We start from the raw sequence: 16,700 nt of genomic DNA, 5'->3' as shown, positions 1-16,700 counted from the left end.
TTTCTTCATGCTCTTAAGTGGAAGAGGCAAAATCAATTCATGGAAGAAGAAAGAAAAAGTGAATATATTCCAATAATAACTTCTTCACCTTTGCAAGATCTCCAAATCCAGGTTTCCTATTTGAAGTGCGCTTTTTGTAGAAAAAATCAATTATGCCGCTTAGCATTCATAATATAGAGCTTTGTTTTTTTTTCAAAGATTCCCCCATATAGTGTCTTATTAGTGTGGCAGGTATTTATTGTTCCCAGGAAAATTCTACTCATAAGAACACAATTGATGGTATAGTTTTCCATCACGTACAGGGGATTTGTACCTTAAGAAATACTCAGAGAAGTTAAGACTTGGCAGAAAACAAATTGGAAAATTTGAAACTTGTATAGAAACATCTCTTCTTGCCTGTTTAAATTCCAATGTCATATGGGAATCTGAATTATAAAAACTAGGCTGTGAGTCTTGTGAAAATTTCTATACTTTGCTTTGCAGTTTCCCATAGCACTTACAAATAGTGTGCTAAAGAGCATCAATTTACTTGTTTGCCACCTAGTATAAAGTCTGTAATTGTTTATTATAAGAGTTGGTTGTAGATTTCAGTTTATAAATTTTAAGTAAAAATAAGTGGAATATCCTGTTAGCTCAGGAAATGTTTTTCAAGCTTGGAACAATATAAAAATATTTCTGCACTATTGTTTTACTCAGCATTTCTTTGAAATATGAGCTATAATAATATGATTATGAGATTCTGAAAATATAGAAATCATCTTAATTTATTTGTTGAAAATTTGAGAGCCCTAAGTAATTGGGGCTTGAACTTTACATATTTTTTAAAAAGTATTAGATATAGTAAGAGAACTCTGAGTAATTAACAGCCAAGAATTGCATAATCTAATTTGATGTCTTCATTATTTGGGGTTCCCAAAGCACCAACCCTAAATCTCTGAGTCACGACCATGTGAGTAAGTGCTAAATAAATTGATGAAAACTGATGGAAATGGAATACTCTGAAGAAAATATTCTTGGTAAAGGGAAGATGAAGGGGTTGTTTGGGAGATGATATAATCTATGTTCATTTCAACGACACTACCTAAGAGGTCAGTTGAAACAATTGAGGTTAATGTTTTTCAGCCAAGGAATTTGGCAAAAAGCAACTAAGTAGAAAGTATGTAAAACTGACACTATGCTGCGGATTAAAAAATGAAAAAAAGAAAAGAGGACTTTATCCAATCTCTTCCTCTTTCCTGAACCCAGAGTGAGATTCTGAGATTCCTATAAAGGGAGTGACAGACTCCAGCTTTTTAACATCGACATAAAATCTATGTAGATGTTTTCATTCAGAAGCTAATTATATTGCTCACATCTGTACAACCCAAAGAGTGTTTTGTATCTTCTAGGTTTGTTTAATTTTTGGAATTGTATTTCTAAGAATAAATGCTTAAAAAATATTCATAGCAGTAATTATAGAAAATATTAGAGAGAAAGTAAGGGCAAAAATAACTAATATAATTAGGTCCCTGTTTTTGTTACCCCCATGGAACAAATGTAATGTATCACTATGTATTTGATCCTGTTTAAATCAATCAAAAATTTCTAAAAAATTAAATGGCAAATAATATATTTCAATTGATAAATACAGTAAAAAAAGATATCATTATTTTGGACTCCACTAATTTTAATAACTTATAACACTAGTCTGGAATATAGTTAACATTTACTTTTACTTTCTGCTTTGCAAGAAAGCTTCCTGGCTAATTAATATTTTTAAAAAATACAAAAAGAGATATTTTCAAGAAGAATAGTTTTAGCCTTTAGCATGTGAGTTGCTGGGACACAAATGCTGAGCTCTCATTGCAAGTAAATTGAATCTATTTAAAAACATTTATCTATTTGGAAACACCTTGTTGATTGATTCCAAACATAAATATCAACAAAATGTGCTATATTTCTATAACTATGTTTTCGCATTTCAGAACTTTTGAATATGGCTGTTTCTTATACAATAACCCCAAATTAGTTGGATTTAATTATATCTTAAAATTTGAGTCAGTGTTTTGTTTAGAAATGAATTTTCTTACATCATTATCTCAGCATTTACTTTGCATTTTTAGTTCTATCATTACCAATCTGTTGTTAATTCATTGATTCAACAAATATTTACTGAAACAAACAATTACAGAAACAATGTACTGAGCACATATATTCTCATCATGTTCATTATAATTTTAAAATAAATTGCTTGGGTTCCATTGCAATCCATATTTTAATTTAGTCCATCATCTGGATATTATATTTTTGCTTCTTTTTAACTCCAACTTTTCTGTTGTATATTAATTATGGACATATTTAAAACCAAAACAATTGGGATTGAAATATTTCAGTTATATTGAGAATTCAACTAAAAGAAAACATTTAACCATTAAAAAAAAGATGAAAAATCGCTACAATACGAAAAATCATTAACCGTTTAAATAATTGGCCAAATTAAATCTAGTCTTATGTGCCTCTGAGTGGAGTTCAGAAGGTTTGCATAGGTTTTAGGAAAAGATCCAAATATATTCTAACTGTGCTTTTAATTTATGAGTTCAAATAATTAATCCATATTTTCTTGGATATTTTTAGATAACATATCTTTTATATAAAAGAAGAACAGTTTTTTCTTTTTCTAGCTTATGTGCTTAATATGAGTTGCCTTATTTTCTGATGTACTAGAGTTGAAGAAAAGGAAGATATGCAATAAAGAACTGCGAAGAGATGGTATTTGGTAAACTTTTCTTAAAACAACTCAAAATTAAAAGTGACTCATTTTGATGTTACATCATGATAAAGCCACAAACAACCCAGAGCCTCCTCCCAAAGAGGGACGAAGAAAAATTAGTGTAGCTTTCACAGACATTTTCCAGCTTCCTCAAGTCGAAACCCCGAAACACTGGAAACCAGCCAATGTAATGCCATTTTTTTGTGTGTGTTTTGTTTTAAAAGAAAGGCCATAGGGACATACCAGGAAATTACAGGCTGGTTAGTTTTGATTCAGTTGTGGTTAAAATCTTCAGAAACTATTTTAAGAAATCAAACAGAGAAAGAGCAGGAACTCAGTTTAGAGGAACCCATGTGGTTTCAGGAAAGGAATAACTTGCCTCACTAACTAGATGGAATTCTTTGAGGCTGGATTATCGAAATGAGGATACCACCGACATGAATGTTGAATCTAAAGAACTAAGGAGAATCAAAACCCAACATTTCAGAAGATATAATAAATGACTCTCTAGCTGATATATCTGTAAAATAGAGTAGTGTTTTTCTAATTGGTTTGCTTTTAATTAGTGAAAACTTTTTATGGAATTCAGGAAAAATTTAAAGAAAAATACATAGTTAAATAGAGTAGTGTTTTAAAATATGAAATTACCATGGTTATAGCAGCTAATAATAATAGTTAGCTACCATTATTGACTGACACTGTCCTAAGGGCTTTACACATGCTATATCATTAATCTTTTAAATGAGTTTATGAGATACAAAGTATTATTCCCAATTTGCAGATGAAGAAACTGAGAGTGTCAAAACTTAAGTAATTCTCCCAAGGCCAAACAGCTATTCTCCATGGTGGAGCTGGGATTCAAATCTAAAACTGTCAGACTCCAAAGGCATGTTCTTAACCACTGTACATACCCCTCCCAAGTGTGTCTTAATAATTACGAAATGGCACTTTTGCCTAACAGTCAGTAGAGTGCCTGTGCAGAGATGTTTCCCTGTAGGACCAACAGCTTGCTCAGTAATCTACCAACAACCATCTGGCTCTGCTAATTACATTGCATACAATATTCTGAGGTTAAATGTGGGGACAGTGGTCAAGGGAAGGAACAAAACTCACCAAAGATGAAGGCCACTGAGCTAACCAACCACGGGTTCCCAGGGGAATTCTGACTTAATTTCTAGTCCCACACTCTGCCCAGAAATGACTCAGTCTCGGGAGCGGGGAGGAAGAGGGAATCTCTTAGAACTAGACTTCCTGAGATTATCCACGCATCCTCATGCCTTCTCCCTGCCCTACTGGATGGTAACGTGGGACAGCATTAGCTGATCCATTGTTACAGTCTCTCCATGACTATATAGAAAATACAGAAAAGGAAAACAAGACATCCACAATGCCATGACCCTGTTACAATTAATGTTAACATTTTCACATTTCCTTTCTGTTTCTTTCTGTGGATTTGTTTCTTTATGTAGCTGTGATCATTGTAAAAACATTTTTAATCCAGCTTTTCTCAGTTAAAATAGATCATGGCTTTACTCTTTACCACAGTATCCACATGTATCATTATTATTGGTTACATGAAATTTTATTGGCTAACATAATTTTCTTAACTATTCCTCTATTGTTGAACAATTAAGTTATTTCCATATTTTTTTCATAATAAACCATTTAGTTTGTTAGAATTCTCCATATTTTGGGTAATTTCCTTAGCATATTGAATTGGATTCATTGGGCCCAAAAATGTTCCCATAACCTTATGTTTCCCAAGTGGGTTCTATGGCCATTGAGACCTAATTCTCCATTTTAAAATAAAAACGACCTTCTGGTCAAATTAATTTGGAAAGCACTGTATATTATATACAGCCCTTGGAGAGTTAACAGCACAGTAGCTAATTGAAGATGAAGCAGTGTTATGAAAATAAATCTTTAATATTGTTTAACCTACTGGCTCTCTAACTTATCTGACCCCATACATTCTTTTTCATGCTATCTCTTGGGCTCCCACAATAGGAGACCAGTGGAAAAGAGAGTTTATGAGATAGAGTGAGATCTTGAAAGACAACTAGACGAGCACTCAAAAGATCTGGTTTCTCATGAATCACATACTAATGGAGTGAGTTAGTTACAAATGCCATGAACATGTTTTCTTATCTATATGCTCAATAATATTACTGTGAGGATCTTATGATATCATATGTGAAACACAAAGTTATACTTACATATGTAGATGCATAATTAACTATAAGAATAAGATGAAGTATAGCTATTTAGCGTCAGTTCCATTGACTTTTACCATTTACCTTCCTTTCATCATGAGGAATAAAAGAATGAATACCTAGTACCTATATTTAAATTTTGACATCAAGAAGTTATTGAGAAATAAAATATGATCTCAAATATTTTGAAGTATCAAATAACTAGGTTGCCCTGTTACAAAGAAGGAGAATTTTTTATTTCTCCCTTTAAAAAGTGAAAATAGTTTAAGATTAAGGATTCTAGGTGGGTGCCACTTGATACTCAACTGAGTATGTGAGATGCTAACACTTTTTTGTGGTTATTGCTAAGACAAGAACATCACATCTGCTATGTAGTGTAATTGGTTAAGAAATTTCTGTGCCTATCCAAAGCCTTTTCACAGTAGGAGACATCCAGATGCTTCCCGTACATGCTGCATTTTAAAGAAAACGAACTCTACAATGGACTTGACTCTCCCTTCATATGCTGGGGAACATGTGTTCCCCAAACATGGTGGAAAGAGGGACTTTTTTAATACACCCCTCCTAAATTTTTACCTTGAATTGGCAAGAGTTCTCTCTGAGTTTTTTAAGTTGTGAGCAGATGACCATAGTATGGGAACCCATGTGTTATGTTATCCAGAATAAGAAAGGCCAGAGAGTTTGGGTGAACTAACTTTAGTTTATGCTTTAGAGGTCCGGCTTTGCTGAATGCTTTCCTTATCTGGTTCACTTTCTTTCCCCTCCCAAATTCCAAGACATAAACAAAACCATAGGTGGGAGGGGCTTACTCAGAATGTGAGAAAAAGGGAAGAAAAGATAGGAGGTGATTTTCCTATGATTGGGGCATGGTAAAAAACGATGTTTCACCTTTGGACCAAGGCAGAATTCTAGGAGCCAAGCAGAACGAGTCCAGAACAAGAGGAATGAAAGGACTATCCTGGTTCATCTTGAATGTGGAGGGCAGGAGGAAGGAGGAGTAGACTGAATACAGGAGACCACCATCGCGGCCAGCCATCTGCAGAGAGCAGAAGGGGCTGGGTAGGGCAAGGACCATGTTCAGTAATCCACCAAGGACATCTCGGCTGGGTCTGGAGCCCAAGGGGGACCAGGTGCTTCCATCCACTTCTATTCTCTGCATGGTTTCTCTGCACCAGAGAATCCTTTCTTTACCTGGGAAATTCTTTACATGGCAATATTTCTTAAAATTCTACCAATTGAAGATACATCATTGTTAAATGGAAAATGCAGAACATCAAGTTATATAGAGAGAACAATATGACTATGTAAAAATGATGCATAAAATTAATTTGAAAGAATGCATTAAATATCTTCTTCACTCATCTTTACTGGGTGGTAGAATTATGGTGATTTTTGTAAGCTCTTCATATTTTGCTCAATTCTTCAGTAACTATTCTTTTCATAATAAAAAATTATTTAAAGAAGTAAATCAGGATTTACTTTTGTAAAGGTAAGGAAAGCAGGTATTGATAATTTCAATATTAATGGAAATTAGTTTAAAAGATGCTTTTCTCCAGTCTCCCAAGTTTGGCCACACTAAAGGAATGCAAAGACAAAAGGAAAGGGAGAGAAAGGAGTAGAAGAGGGCAGTGAGCAGGAAGAGTAGCTGAAGGAATGGAGTATTCTGGAGAAATGAAAGAACATCCAGCAAGTATGATTCAGCCCCTGGGAAGACAATGAAGGGAGGGCACACAGGCATGGAAAACAAGTCAGGAAAGAATCAAAGACTGAGACTGACAAGAGAACCAAAGAAATAAAATGAATTTAGGTCTTAGAGTCAAATGAGCTGTGTCTTTATCACAGCTATGTGTCTTAGGACAAGCTGTGCATCTTAATTTATACAATGGGAATAAAATTACCCATCTTGAGGGTTGCTTTGTGAGATCAAATGAAAGAAGATGAAATCTGGGAATTGCCTCTCATACTGCATACCTAGACTCTGCTATTAGAATTTACCACTTTCTTTGAATTGTGGGTTGAGGTCAGCCCTCCTTTCTTTAAAATCCCCAGAAACCTCACAGGAGAAAGGGCTAGGGCGTTCCTGAACTTCTAGAACTCGAGGATTTGCTAAAGAAGCTCCCAGGGGATGAGACCTGTGTGGTACACAGGCTTCATGCCCCACCTGGGAGAGCTCTGCATGGCAGAGCCCTCACTGTCTAGCCCCAGGTGCTGGGGCAAGGGGGCAAAAAATAACAAACAAAAACTCCTCTTTAAAATTTCCACTGTACTCAGCAAATATCTGTGGATTGATGAAATAAATGAATGCATAAATAAATATATGTTTATTCTCCTAGGTAAATTTAAGAATAATTTAACCTAAAATAGTTTCTTCCTTGCTGATCAAAAGATCACCCTGAGATTTTATTTTATTTAAAATTGCAGTCGTGAAAGTCTCTGATGGATTTTGATGGCAAAGTTGAGACTTTTCTGTGGCGAGGTTAGCTGTCCACCAAGGAGCTGCACCGGCTGCTGCACATGAGTGAATTCACCATGCTCCGGGGTTTGGCTATTGGACAGCCCTGCATGAGTCTTGCCAGTCCCTCTAGGCCAGCTGGACTCAGGGGCACTGACTTGTGCCTTATGGACCCATTAAAAAGAGTATGGGTGACAGGGGCAAACTGGCCCAGTCTGGCTCTGCAACAGTTATTGCCCTCACTCAGCCTCAGTTTCCTCCTCTGTAAAATGAGAATAATGTTCTACCCCTTGTAGTTACTTTGAAGAGTTGACGAGATTCAATATCTGGCCTATAGTAAGAACTCAATAAAAAGAAACATAATGATATTGATAAAAAATGATTAGGATGATAATAATAATGACAATGACAGCCATAATTAGAATAGCCATTTGCTCATTTACTCTTGTAAATATTACCATCAGTTTTCATAGGACAGACCCATCAGCCTTCATTGAAAGTTTTCTCCCTGTAGACAAGTTGTACACAAGAAGTCAAACTGTCATAATGTTATGTAAAGAACCTCAAGTCTTAACTGGGGGAGTTATTTTAATGGTTTATAGCTCTGATGGGCTGCTGCAGCCCCCTGACCATATGGCTCTACCTCCCAGGTTTCCCAGACTCCCTAGCAGTCTATCAGGACATCCTGTGCCCTGGACAATTTTGAATCACCACCGCCATTCTCTGCCTTTCTAACTCTTCTTTTTCCATGTTTGTTATTGCTGTCCAATGCTCTTCTTACTGGCCTCTCGGTTCTGTAATGGTCGTTTCCTCCACTTAACCTCAGCCACTTACTCCCACAGCCATATAATGAACCTTGTCATCAACAAAGCCCTCATCACCTCCAGTCTTGAGATCTCCCATTCTCTAACCCTGGAAATTTCCTATCCTTATATCTTACTCATGATCCAACATCTTCCCACAAAAGTTCTTCAACCACATTGTAATTTCCAATCCATAGATCCCAATACTTTCTATTCATTGTCCTCTCCCGCTATTCGTCCAGCTTAGAGTCCATGGTCCAGATCATTACAGTCATTCCTTTACAAACTCTCAATTCGCTTGCTCTTCTCTCCTTCCGTCATATTTTGCAAAACCTCTCCCAGGGTGAACTCAATGATCCACCATTTTCATATCTGTACCTAGCAGCTAAGACTAACTAGAGGAATTCACACAACTAAACAAACCAGTTTCATTTGAAATTAACAATCTCAACATTTCCAATGAGTTCTCAACACTGACAGAGTTCCAACATATTTCTTTAATAAGCTTCTCCCTCGATCTCTGAGATGACTCTTTCATTATCTTCTCTATTCAAACCTCCTACCTCTCACCTGCCTTTTCTCAGTTGATGACTTTGCCTCATGCTTCACTAGAAAAAACTGAAAGATTCCCTCAACACCATCAAGACTTCACCCTTTCTTGCATGCACACCCAGCCACCCTTCTTCTCCTTGCTGCTTTTATTAAACTAAGAAATTGTCTCTTCTTCTGTCAAGGTCCAGTCATTGACGCACTCTTTTGATCTTATCCCATCTTGCCTGCTCAAGAACTTTAATCCCCACCCCCCAATATCCTCAATGTCTTCCTCTCCACTGAATCATTCCATTGGCCTGCAAACACAACATTTTTTGACATTATATGCATACGTACATACCTTGACCTCATACCCCCTTCCATCCACTCATCCACTAACAACTCAGAGCTTTGGTTCCCCTTCACAACCAAACTTCTCAAAACAGTTGTCCATAAAAATGATTTTCCTATTTACTGCCTCTACACTCCACCCTATTGTTCTTGTTAATGTTACCTACAACTGCCAGTTCTTGTCTCTTTGCCCTTTTTGATCTCCCAGTTCTCTGGCTTCACATTACATAATTTTTCCTACCCTTTTAGCCACTTCTCTATCTCTTTTGCTGGCATCTCCCCCTGTACCCCAACTGGTAAGTGTTGGAGTTCCCCGCATGATCACAGGCTCAGTTCTCTTATTTCTCAAGAACTCTTATCTAAGGTGATTCATCTTTTCCCACGTAATTAACTACTATCTGTATGTTACCCACACCTGAATTTGTAACTCCAGCCAAATTTCTCTTTTGAGAAGAGATTGTGTATATTCAACTGCCTGTTTGACATCTCAGGAGTATCTCAAGGTTAACATGATCCCTCTTAATAGTCTGCCCACCTTAAGTAAAAACCATTTCTCACCCAATCTTCTCTGTCTCTGTAAGTGGTTGCTCAAACTAAAATCCAGGGCATTATCTTTGATGTACCTCCTATTCATACCTCATATCTTATCTTTCAGCCCCTGAAGTTTCAACATCCAAAACACATCTCAAATCCATCGACTTTTCTTCACTGTCTTACCACCTTAAACCAAGGCACAATTAGGTTTTGTCTGGACTATTGCTTGAGTTTCCTTACTGGTCTTCTGGTTTCCAATCTTGCAAAATCATACGTCTCCCCCGCCACTTAAAGCCCTTCATGTTTTTCCCATTGCATTTATGATAAGATATAAACTTGTTACCCCACCTCCCAATCCCTGGCTGGCTTGGCCCATGCCCTGCCCTCCACTCCTCTGGGGCCACTCTCCCCCTTGCCCACTAATGTGCTGTGCTCATCTCCTTTCTGCTCTTTGAACGCACTCAGCTCTTTTATGCCTCGGGTCCTTCACACACATTTTCCTTTCCCTGCTTCTCGTGAAGATGACTTATCTTTCAGGTCTTTTGCTCAAATGTCACTTCCTCAGAGTCCTTCCATCACCAGCCTGCAACAGTGGTCTCCTCAATTGTGTTTCAGTGACTACTCTGGGCTTTATTCCTTCTAACATTTGTCAAAATTTGTAGTTATATTGTTATCTGTTTGTTTATATGTCTTTTGATCTCTCTTCCCCCATAGGCTGAGAGCTCAAGGGGAAGAGCCCAGCGCTGCTATAGGCACCAATTTACATCTGGTGCTGAGAGAAGTTCCGGGGCCTTTTCACACCTCTGTACCTTACCTGTGTACCTTACCTGTGCTCTCTGTACCTTACCTGTGCTCTCCTTGCTGCCTCCACTAAAGGCTGTGAGGGACACCTGCAGCCTCTGCTAATGTTTCCCTCTGCTGCTGAGGAAACCTGGGACAGAAATTGAAGCTCATAAAAATATTCATTGAATGAATGAATGAGTAAATGAATACTGGTATCCCACACATTTTTAGAACTTCTGTTCTCACTGATGTCTTATTATTGAGATCATTTGCATGACTGGGAATCAACTAAGAGAGACATGTGTGAAGTCTCTCGCAAGCCTGACTTTGGCAACGACCTCCTTCCCTTTCAACCCCCCTTTTCCTGTCTGGCCTAGAGCTATTTCCCTGGACCTCCACTTCCACTCCAGGGCCATATTCTTTTTATCTTTGCCCCCAGCTCTTCTTAGGTGTTAATTTTACCACTTATATATGCTCTAACCACACTGAACCTCTCTTCATTTTCTTGAAATGATGGGGTGCTTTCATAGTCTGTACCTGCCTCCACCCAAGGCTATGAGTTACACCTGCAGCCTCTACTGATGTTCTTCTCTGCTGCTGAGGAGTGAGTGCTGGGGACAGCAGCATTTCACCTCTACTGGAGCCACAAGTACCAGGCACACGTGGAGAATTCATGGGCACCAGTAATACTTCCTCTGAGTGTCAAAGCTGAACTGGGTTCTCTGGACCCCTCAATATCCAAAAGCCACGTGGAGTCGGGGAAATGCTCCTCTCCCCTTCTGTACTGCATTCTGTTAGCTGGGCGTCGAAGCAACATGTCTTCTTTTCCTATCTCTAATGTCTTAGAGTTTTTCAAACTTAGATTTCATGACCTCAGAGATATAAATAGATATCAGAGTCCAAAATATACCGACAGTGATTTATTCAATTATTTTTGTTTCAATTTTGTTGAGTATGGAAAAAACAACAATATAAATATATTCTGGATCTTCTGTACAGCCACCTTATAATACTGCCACAACCAATTTGTATTTATAAACACATGAATTGAAAGTATAATTACATTATGAAATACTGCATAATATTTTTTCCAATTGTTCGCAAAGAAAAATATTGAGTAACTATATGGTACGTGGCAATCTAAGCATACCCCAGAGCAGTGTGTAAAGAATTTGTGTTGCCAGCTGATGTTTTGTGCCGATCCTATTTTTGAATGTATCAAATAGCAACCATTGGTTATGTCCATATATTTTTAAGTAGGATCATAATAACAATAATTGGTTAATGCTAAGTTCACAAAAAATCTTTTAATCATTAAAAATCTTCATTACATTACTTGAACTGTGAAGTGTTTTATCAAAGAGATTCTAGCAAAAACTGCTCTTTCTGTCTTCCTTTTTATTTTTAATTTTTGTTTTGTTTTGTTTTTAATGATCAACCCCACCTGTAAGACTCAGACAGAGGCTTTCCAGAGTTAGGCTAAAAGATGAACCTGACTTCCTGATACCACAATCATCCTCCTGCCCTGCCTCCAAACAACTGAAGTGGCTTATTAGGCCACACTTGACTCTCCTTTAGGATGAATTCTCTTCCAGAAGGCTCTTTGTGTAAATGACTTCCTGGCACCCACCCCTCCAGTCCTCCTCATACATAAATGTGCCTTATCACAACTTGGACTCAAGCTGGAATCTCCACTGTCCTGACTTAAAGAAGGAAAAAATGGAAAATAAATGAGTAAACACGTGATTGACTGAAATGAAGAATTAATTCACCTGACAGTAGAAAAGCCATTGCTTGCTCACTATATGATTTGGAGAAAAAGTATTCTCTCTTTCCAGGTGACAGAAGACAGATTTAAGTTAGAAAAAGATAAAGGGAAAGCAAAATCTCCCAAGGAGAAGAAGGCTCCAAGTCCTAAGGTTGCCAAAGGAAAGGGAAAGGATCAACCCGAGGCCAATACAACAGTGAAAAAGACCACGCAGTTAAAACGGAGGGGAGAAGAAGATGACGCCAAATGTTACATTGGTCAGTAAGTTCTGCTCCTGCTGGTGCCTTTCACTTCCCGCTCCATGACCGATCATGTCACTTCAGAAATCAGTCCAATAACGGTGCTTAACCTTTCCCAGCTTTTTTACTCTTTATGAAACCATATGACTTACTCCCCATGACACCATAATAGAAAAATATTTCTATTTGCAATTCATTTGTTTTTAAGCAAATATTTATTTAGCATGTGTCTGGCCAGGCACATTTACATAGTGCAAATAAGGGCTGAAATAGCCAGCTGACTGTGGTATCTTATTGGGAACATAAAGGAAAGTCAGACATAATTAATAACGCAAAATAAAAAGTGATTATTGTCATGAGTGAAATACAGTGGTAAGAAAATCAGACCAGTTAATTTGTGACTCACAGAATGTATAGCTTCCTAACTCCCCTGTTCCGAGATAGAGCAACTGGAATTTTCTTTTAGATTATTAATATAAAAATTATTCATCGTAGGCAGCTGTAAGTCATTCATTTCTGCCTTCTCGTGAACCCAGATGAAGCGATCAGTTGTTATTCATCATATTTGAGTAAGATAGCAGTGGGCTTTCACATCCTTTACCAGTTGACTCCCCTCATATATTCTCTGCTCTAAATCCACTGCACTTAGCTGTGATGTTGTTATGGATTCCATGAGCAATATCAGCATTGATTTGTTTAGTGATAGAAGAAAAGTCATAACTTAAAAATTAAAAGTTGTGCCTCTGTTGCACTATTTGTAAGTTGATCTTAATGGACTATTATGAAATCTAATGTTTTCATATACAATGGCTATCGATATTAAAATATAACAATTATTCTCAATCCTTGGAATATCACATTCTAAAATAAACTCATGTTTTAATATTAATAAAACAGTGTAACCAGGGAAAAATAGAGGAGAAAAATTTTAGGAAAGTACACAATATGTACTTTTAAAATGTAATGCAATAAATACGTAGTTGCTACATAACCCATATTCACATTCATACCTGTTGACATAAATGCATATAATACTTTGGTAAGAGAGCATGTTCATATTCAATATTTCCCTCTCCTGTAAACACCTCTACTTATAAAATACCACAAAGCTGCAGTTACTCGTAATTCAGGAGTAAAGCCAGATGTTGCTCAAAAGACATTAGAACCCAAAAATGGTTACAGGCTAAACTCTGACAAAAACCTAAGCACACATTTTCCATGACCACAGGCCCCATATATGTTTGTCCTACTATTACACCTATGTCTCATTTGCAAAAGTGATTTAATATTTTGTAAAATGGTCACAGCCTTATTACTGGAAGGGCAATAATGAAAAACAGTCAACATGACTGCATTCCAAGCAACTGGATCATTTTTGGCAAGCCAGAGGGATTATAAATGCATGTATAATGTATATAGCCATTGAACTGGCTGAATGCAACCTGTTCTCTTTTACAATGATGGCTTCTCTTCTTTATGGTATTTTGAACAGATGATGAGCCAGATGATGGTGCCCAACATTACATTATAGTTGTGGGTTTCAACAATCCTCAGCTATTAGCGATTATGACTGAGCTTGGCATTCCTATAACCAGCGTGATTAAAATATCTTCAGAGAATTATGAACCTCTGCAGACACACCTGGCAGCAGTTAGCCAGCAGCAGGAAGTTTTTCTTCAGCCAGAAGGTATGCAGTCTGCTACACAACTTACTGAGTCCTTCAATATTACCCACTATCCTTAAAGTACAAATATAATTTGCTGTCCAAAACACAGTCACAGAATGCATACATTATTAAATCCTTTCATGACTTTGATTTGCCATTTATTCTGCTTGTACTAGCCAAGTGTTGTAAATTAAATTTTGCAAATTAAAATCATACTCTGTGTTTATATTCCTGTGTAGCCACAGAAAACATAGATTTGATTATCTGATCAGAAGACTTGATTGTCCAACTACTTTCTCAGTAATATTGGATCTATAACTTTTCCCTAAAGCATGGGCCAGATGGATCATTGTTGATAATCTGTTCTTACAGAAGCCACAATTACCAAATGGTCCAAGAGAGGTCATAGCCTTGTATTTTTGCACTGATCTGCTACTGGCTTATTGTGATAAGTCAGTGGAGGTGCTTTATCTTCCTGGCCTGGACTAGGAAGTTATAGGATGAAGTCCCAACCATGCTACCATTCAGGCATTTTGAGCCTTGGGGTCTTCATGTAAGGAAATTGTGCTAGTCTAACTCTGTAGAAAGAGAGCAAAAATCCACAGTATTCTTTAGGAAATAGAACTGGGATTTGGTGTAAGCCTGAGTTACCAGAAATCCAAGCTCTTTCTGCCATATGCTATTGCTTTTATTGTTATTTATTAATAATATAATTTGCACAGTGCTTTGTAACTTAATAGCCACATCCTAATTTTTATAATACTACATTTTTTAATTGCTGTTCAAAGTTAAAAATAGCTATACCTGATAATAATAATAGCTATCACATACTGGGCACATGTTTTGTGACAAGGCTCAATGCTAAGGGCTTTAATTACATTGGTTCATGTAATGTTCACAAGCCTAGGAAGTATGTTATGTTATTTTCATTTTACCAAAAAGTACTCTCCGTCTAGAGGCTGCTATTAAGTAAAAGAGTTGAGCTTCAAACCTAGGCTACTCCTATCTCAAAGGATAGCTATAACATTAAATAATTTATTATTGAAGCTGGTAAGAAAATGTATATACTGCAAACATAGTCTCTCTATAAAAAACATTTAATGTATAAAAATAAAATCGTAGACAATAGACTTTATAAGTGAATAATGAGATCTTAGTAGTAGAACCTCCTATTTAGTTATAGAAGTAATAAACATAAATATTTCGTGTAAATTTTCAAGCACAACTTTATGGAAATATGTCATTATTTTACAGTCAGAGTGCAAATGCCCAGAGAAGTTTCTTGCTATTTTAATGTGACCAGAAGTTATCTGAAGCATAAATCATTGATCCAATCTGTTTTTAGCCGTGGGAGAAGGAGAACTAGATCAACTGCATTTCTAACCGGTTATGTAGCAGACACTATGATGGTCAAAAATTGATTTGGAAGAAAAACCAATTCTATATATTAATAGATGCAATCTAAAACTGATGGAAATCTTCAAAGTAGTTAGCTCCCAAAATTAGTGATCTTGTCAAAATCTTTCCGGGCCTCAAGTATGAAATGAAGAGCTGAGATAAGCTCATATTTAGTATCAAGCTCAGAAATAAAATCCTCTGGTTTCATAATTATACACCAGTTTCAAAAACTTCTCAAAATCACATTTCTCTGTTTGCATTTTCTGGTACCATACAGACATCTTGCAATGCATATGACTCACCACATCCACTTAAAGTGGGAAAAAATTTAACACTTTCATTTTGTAGTATAAACATGTTGCTATTATTAGGCATAGAAGCTGAAAAATTGAAGAAAGAGAATGCCATAAAAGAACTTGAAATTTTCTGGAAGTACTTGGAACCAATCCTGAATAATGAAAAACCTGAAACAAATCTCTTTGATGTTGCACGACTTGAATACATGGTCAAGGCAGCTGATTTTCCTTCTGACTGGTCAGACAACGAGATAATGGTTAGTGCATTTGTAAGAGTGCGTGGTTTTAACGTGTGACACTGTGGGTCTATTTGATGCATTTATTCATTTCACAGATATTTACTGAGCACTGACTACTAGTGCTGGGCTCTTTTATCTTTACAATAATGATAATATTGAATGCCTAATGATGGTTACAGTCTGATTCTCTAGCTTTTAGTGTATGAATTATGAATGAATGACAAAGAATAACATGTAGTAGATGAAGATAAAAGATGGTGATTCTTTTATTTGGTGACACATGGCTTTGTTTCATACCTCAATAATGTTCTAGGCAGTAATTAGAATCTTAATATACATTATATTAATTTTGCAAATAGTAATTGTATAGTTTGTTGAATTACATGTCTGTCTCTTTTTTATGGATAAGTTCAAACATTGCCTTTCTAAGCTGTTGCATTTATTGCCAAAATCTTTTTTAATGTATTTGGCCAACAAGGTCTATCCTAATAGGATGACTTGATCCTGGCCCCACAATTAGTAAGCATTTCCTGAGAGCGTTTTCTGGCCCCTTTTATTAAGGAGTTTGCAGAAAGACAAGACTAAAGCCAGGAAACAGAGAAGCAGTGGGCAAGGTACCATATATCTAGGTGCTCAGTTATGTGAAATACGCTCTAAATTTTCTATTAATGCAGAAAA

General features: G+C 36.6%; 1 protein-coding gene across 1 annotated transcript in view; it reads left to right on the top strand.

The window, feature by feature from the left end:
• Positions 1-16,700, top strand: part of SPAG17 (sperm associated antigen 17) — a 281,081-nt gene that overhangs the window by 90,844 nt on the left and 173,537 nt on the right. The window contains exons 5-7 of the mRNA XM_012643425.1: positions 12,255-12,441; positions 13,916-14,110; positions 15,859-16,040. Coding sequence (XP_012498879.1) covers positions 12,255-12,441; positions 13,916-14,110; positions 15,859-16,040 — 564 coding nt within the window. The remainder of the gene's footprint in view (positions 1-12,254; positions 12,442-13,915; positions 14,111-15,858; positions 16,041-16,700) is intronic.

Source organism: Propithecus coquereli, unplaced genomic scaffold (genome assembly GCF_000956105.1).
Source record: "Propithecus coquereli isolate 6110/MARCELLA unplaced genomic scaffold, Pcoq_1.0 Scaffold197, whole genome shotgun sequence".
Classification (NCBI taxonomy): Eukaryota; Metazoa; Chordata; class Mammalia; order Primates; family Indriidae; genus Propithecus; species Propithecus coquereli.
Note: the sequence above shows the minus strand (reverse complement) of the source record. Positions and strands in the feature narration are given on the sequence as shown.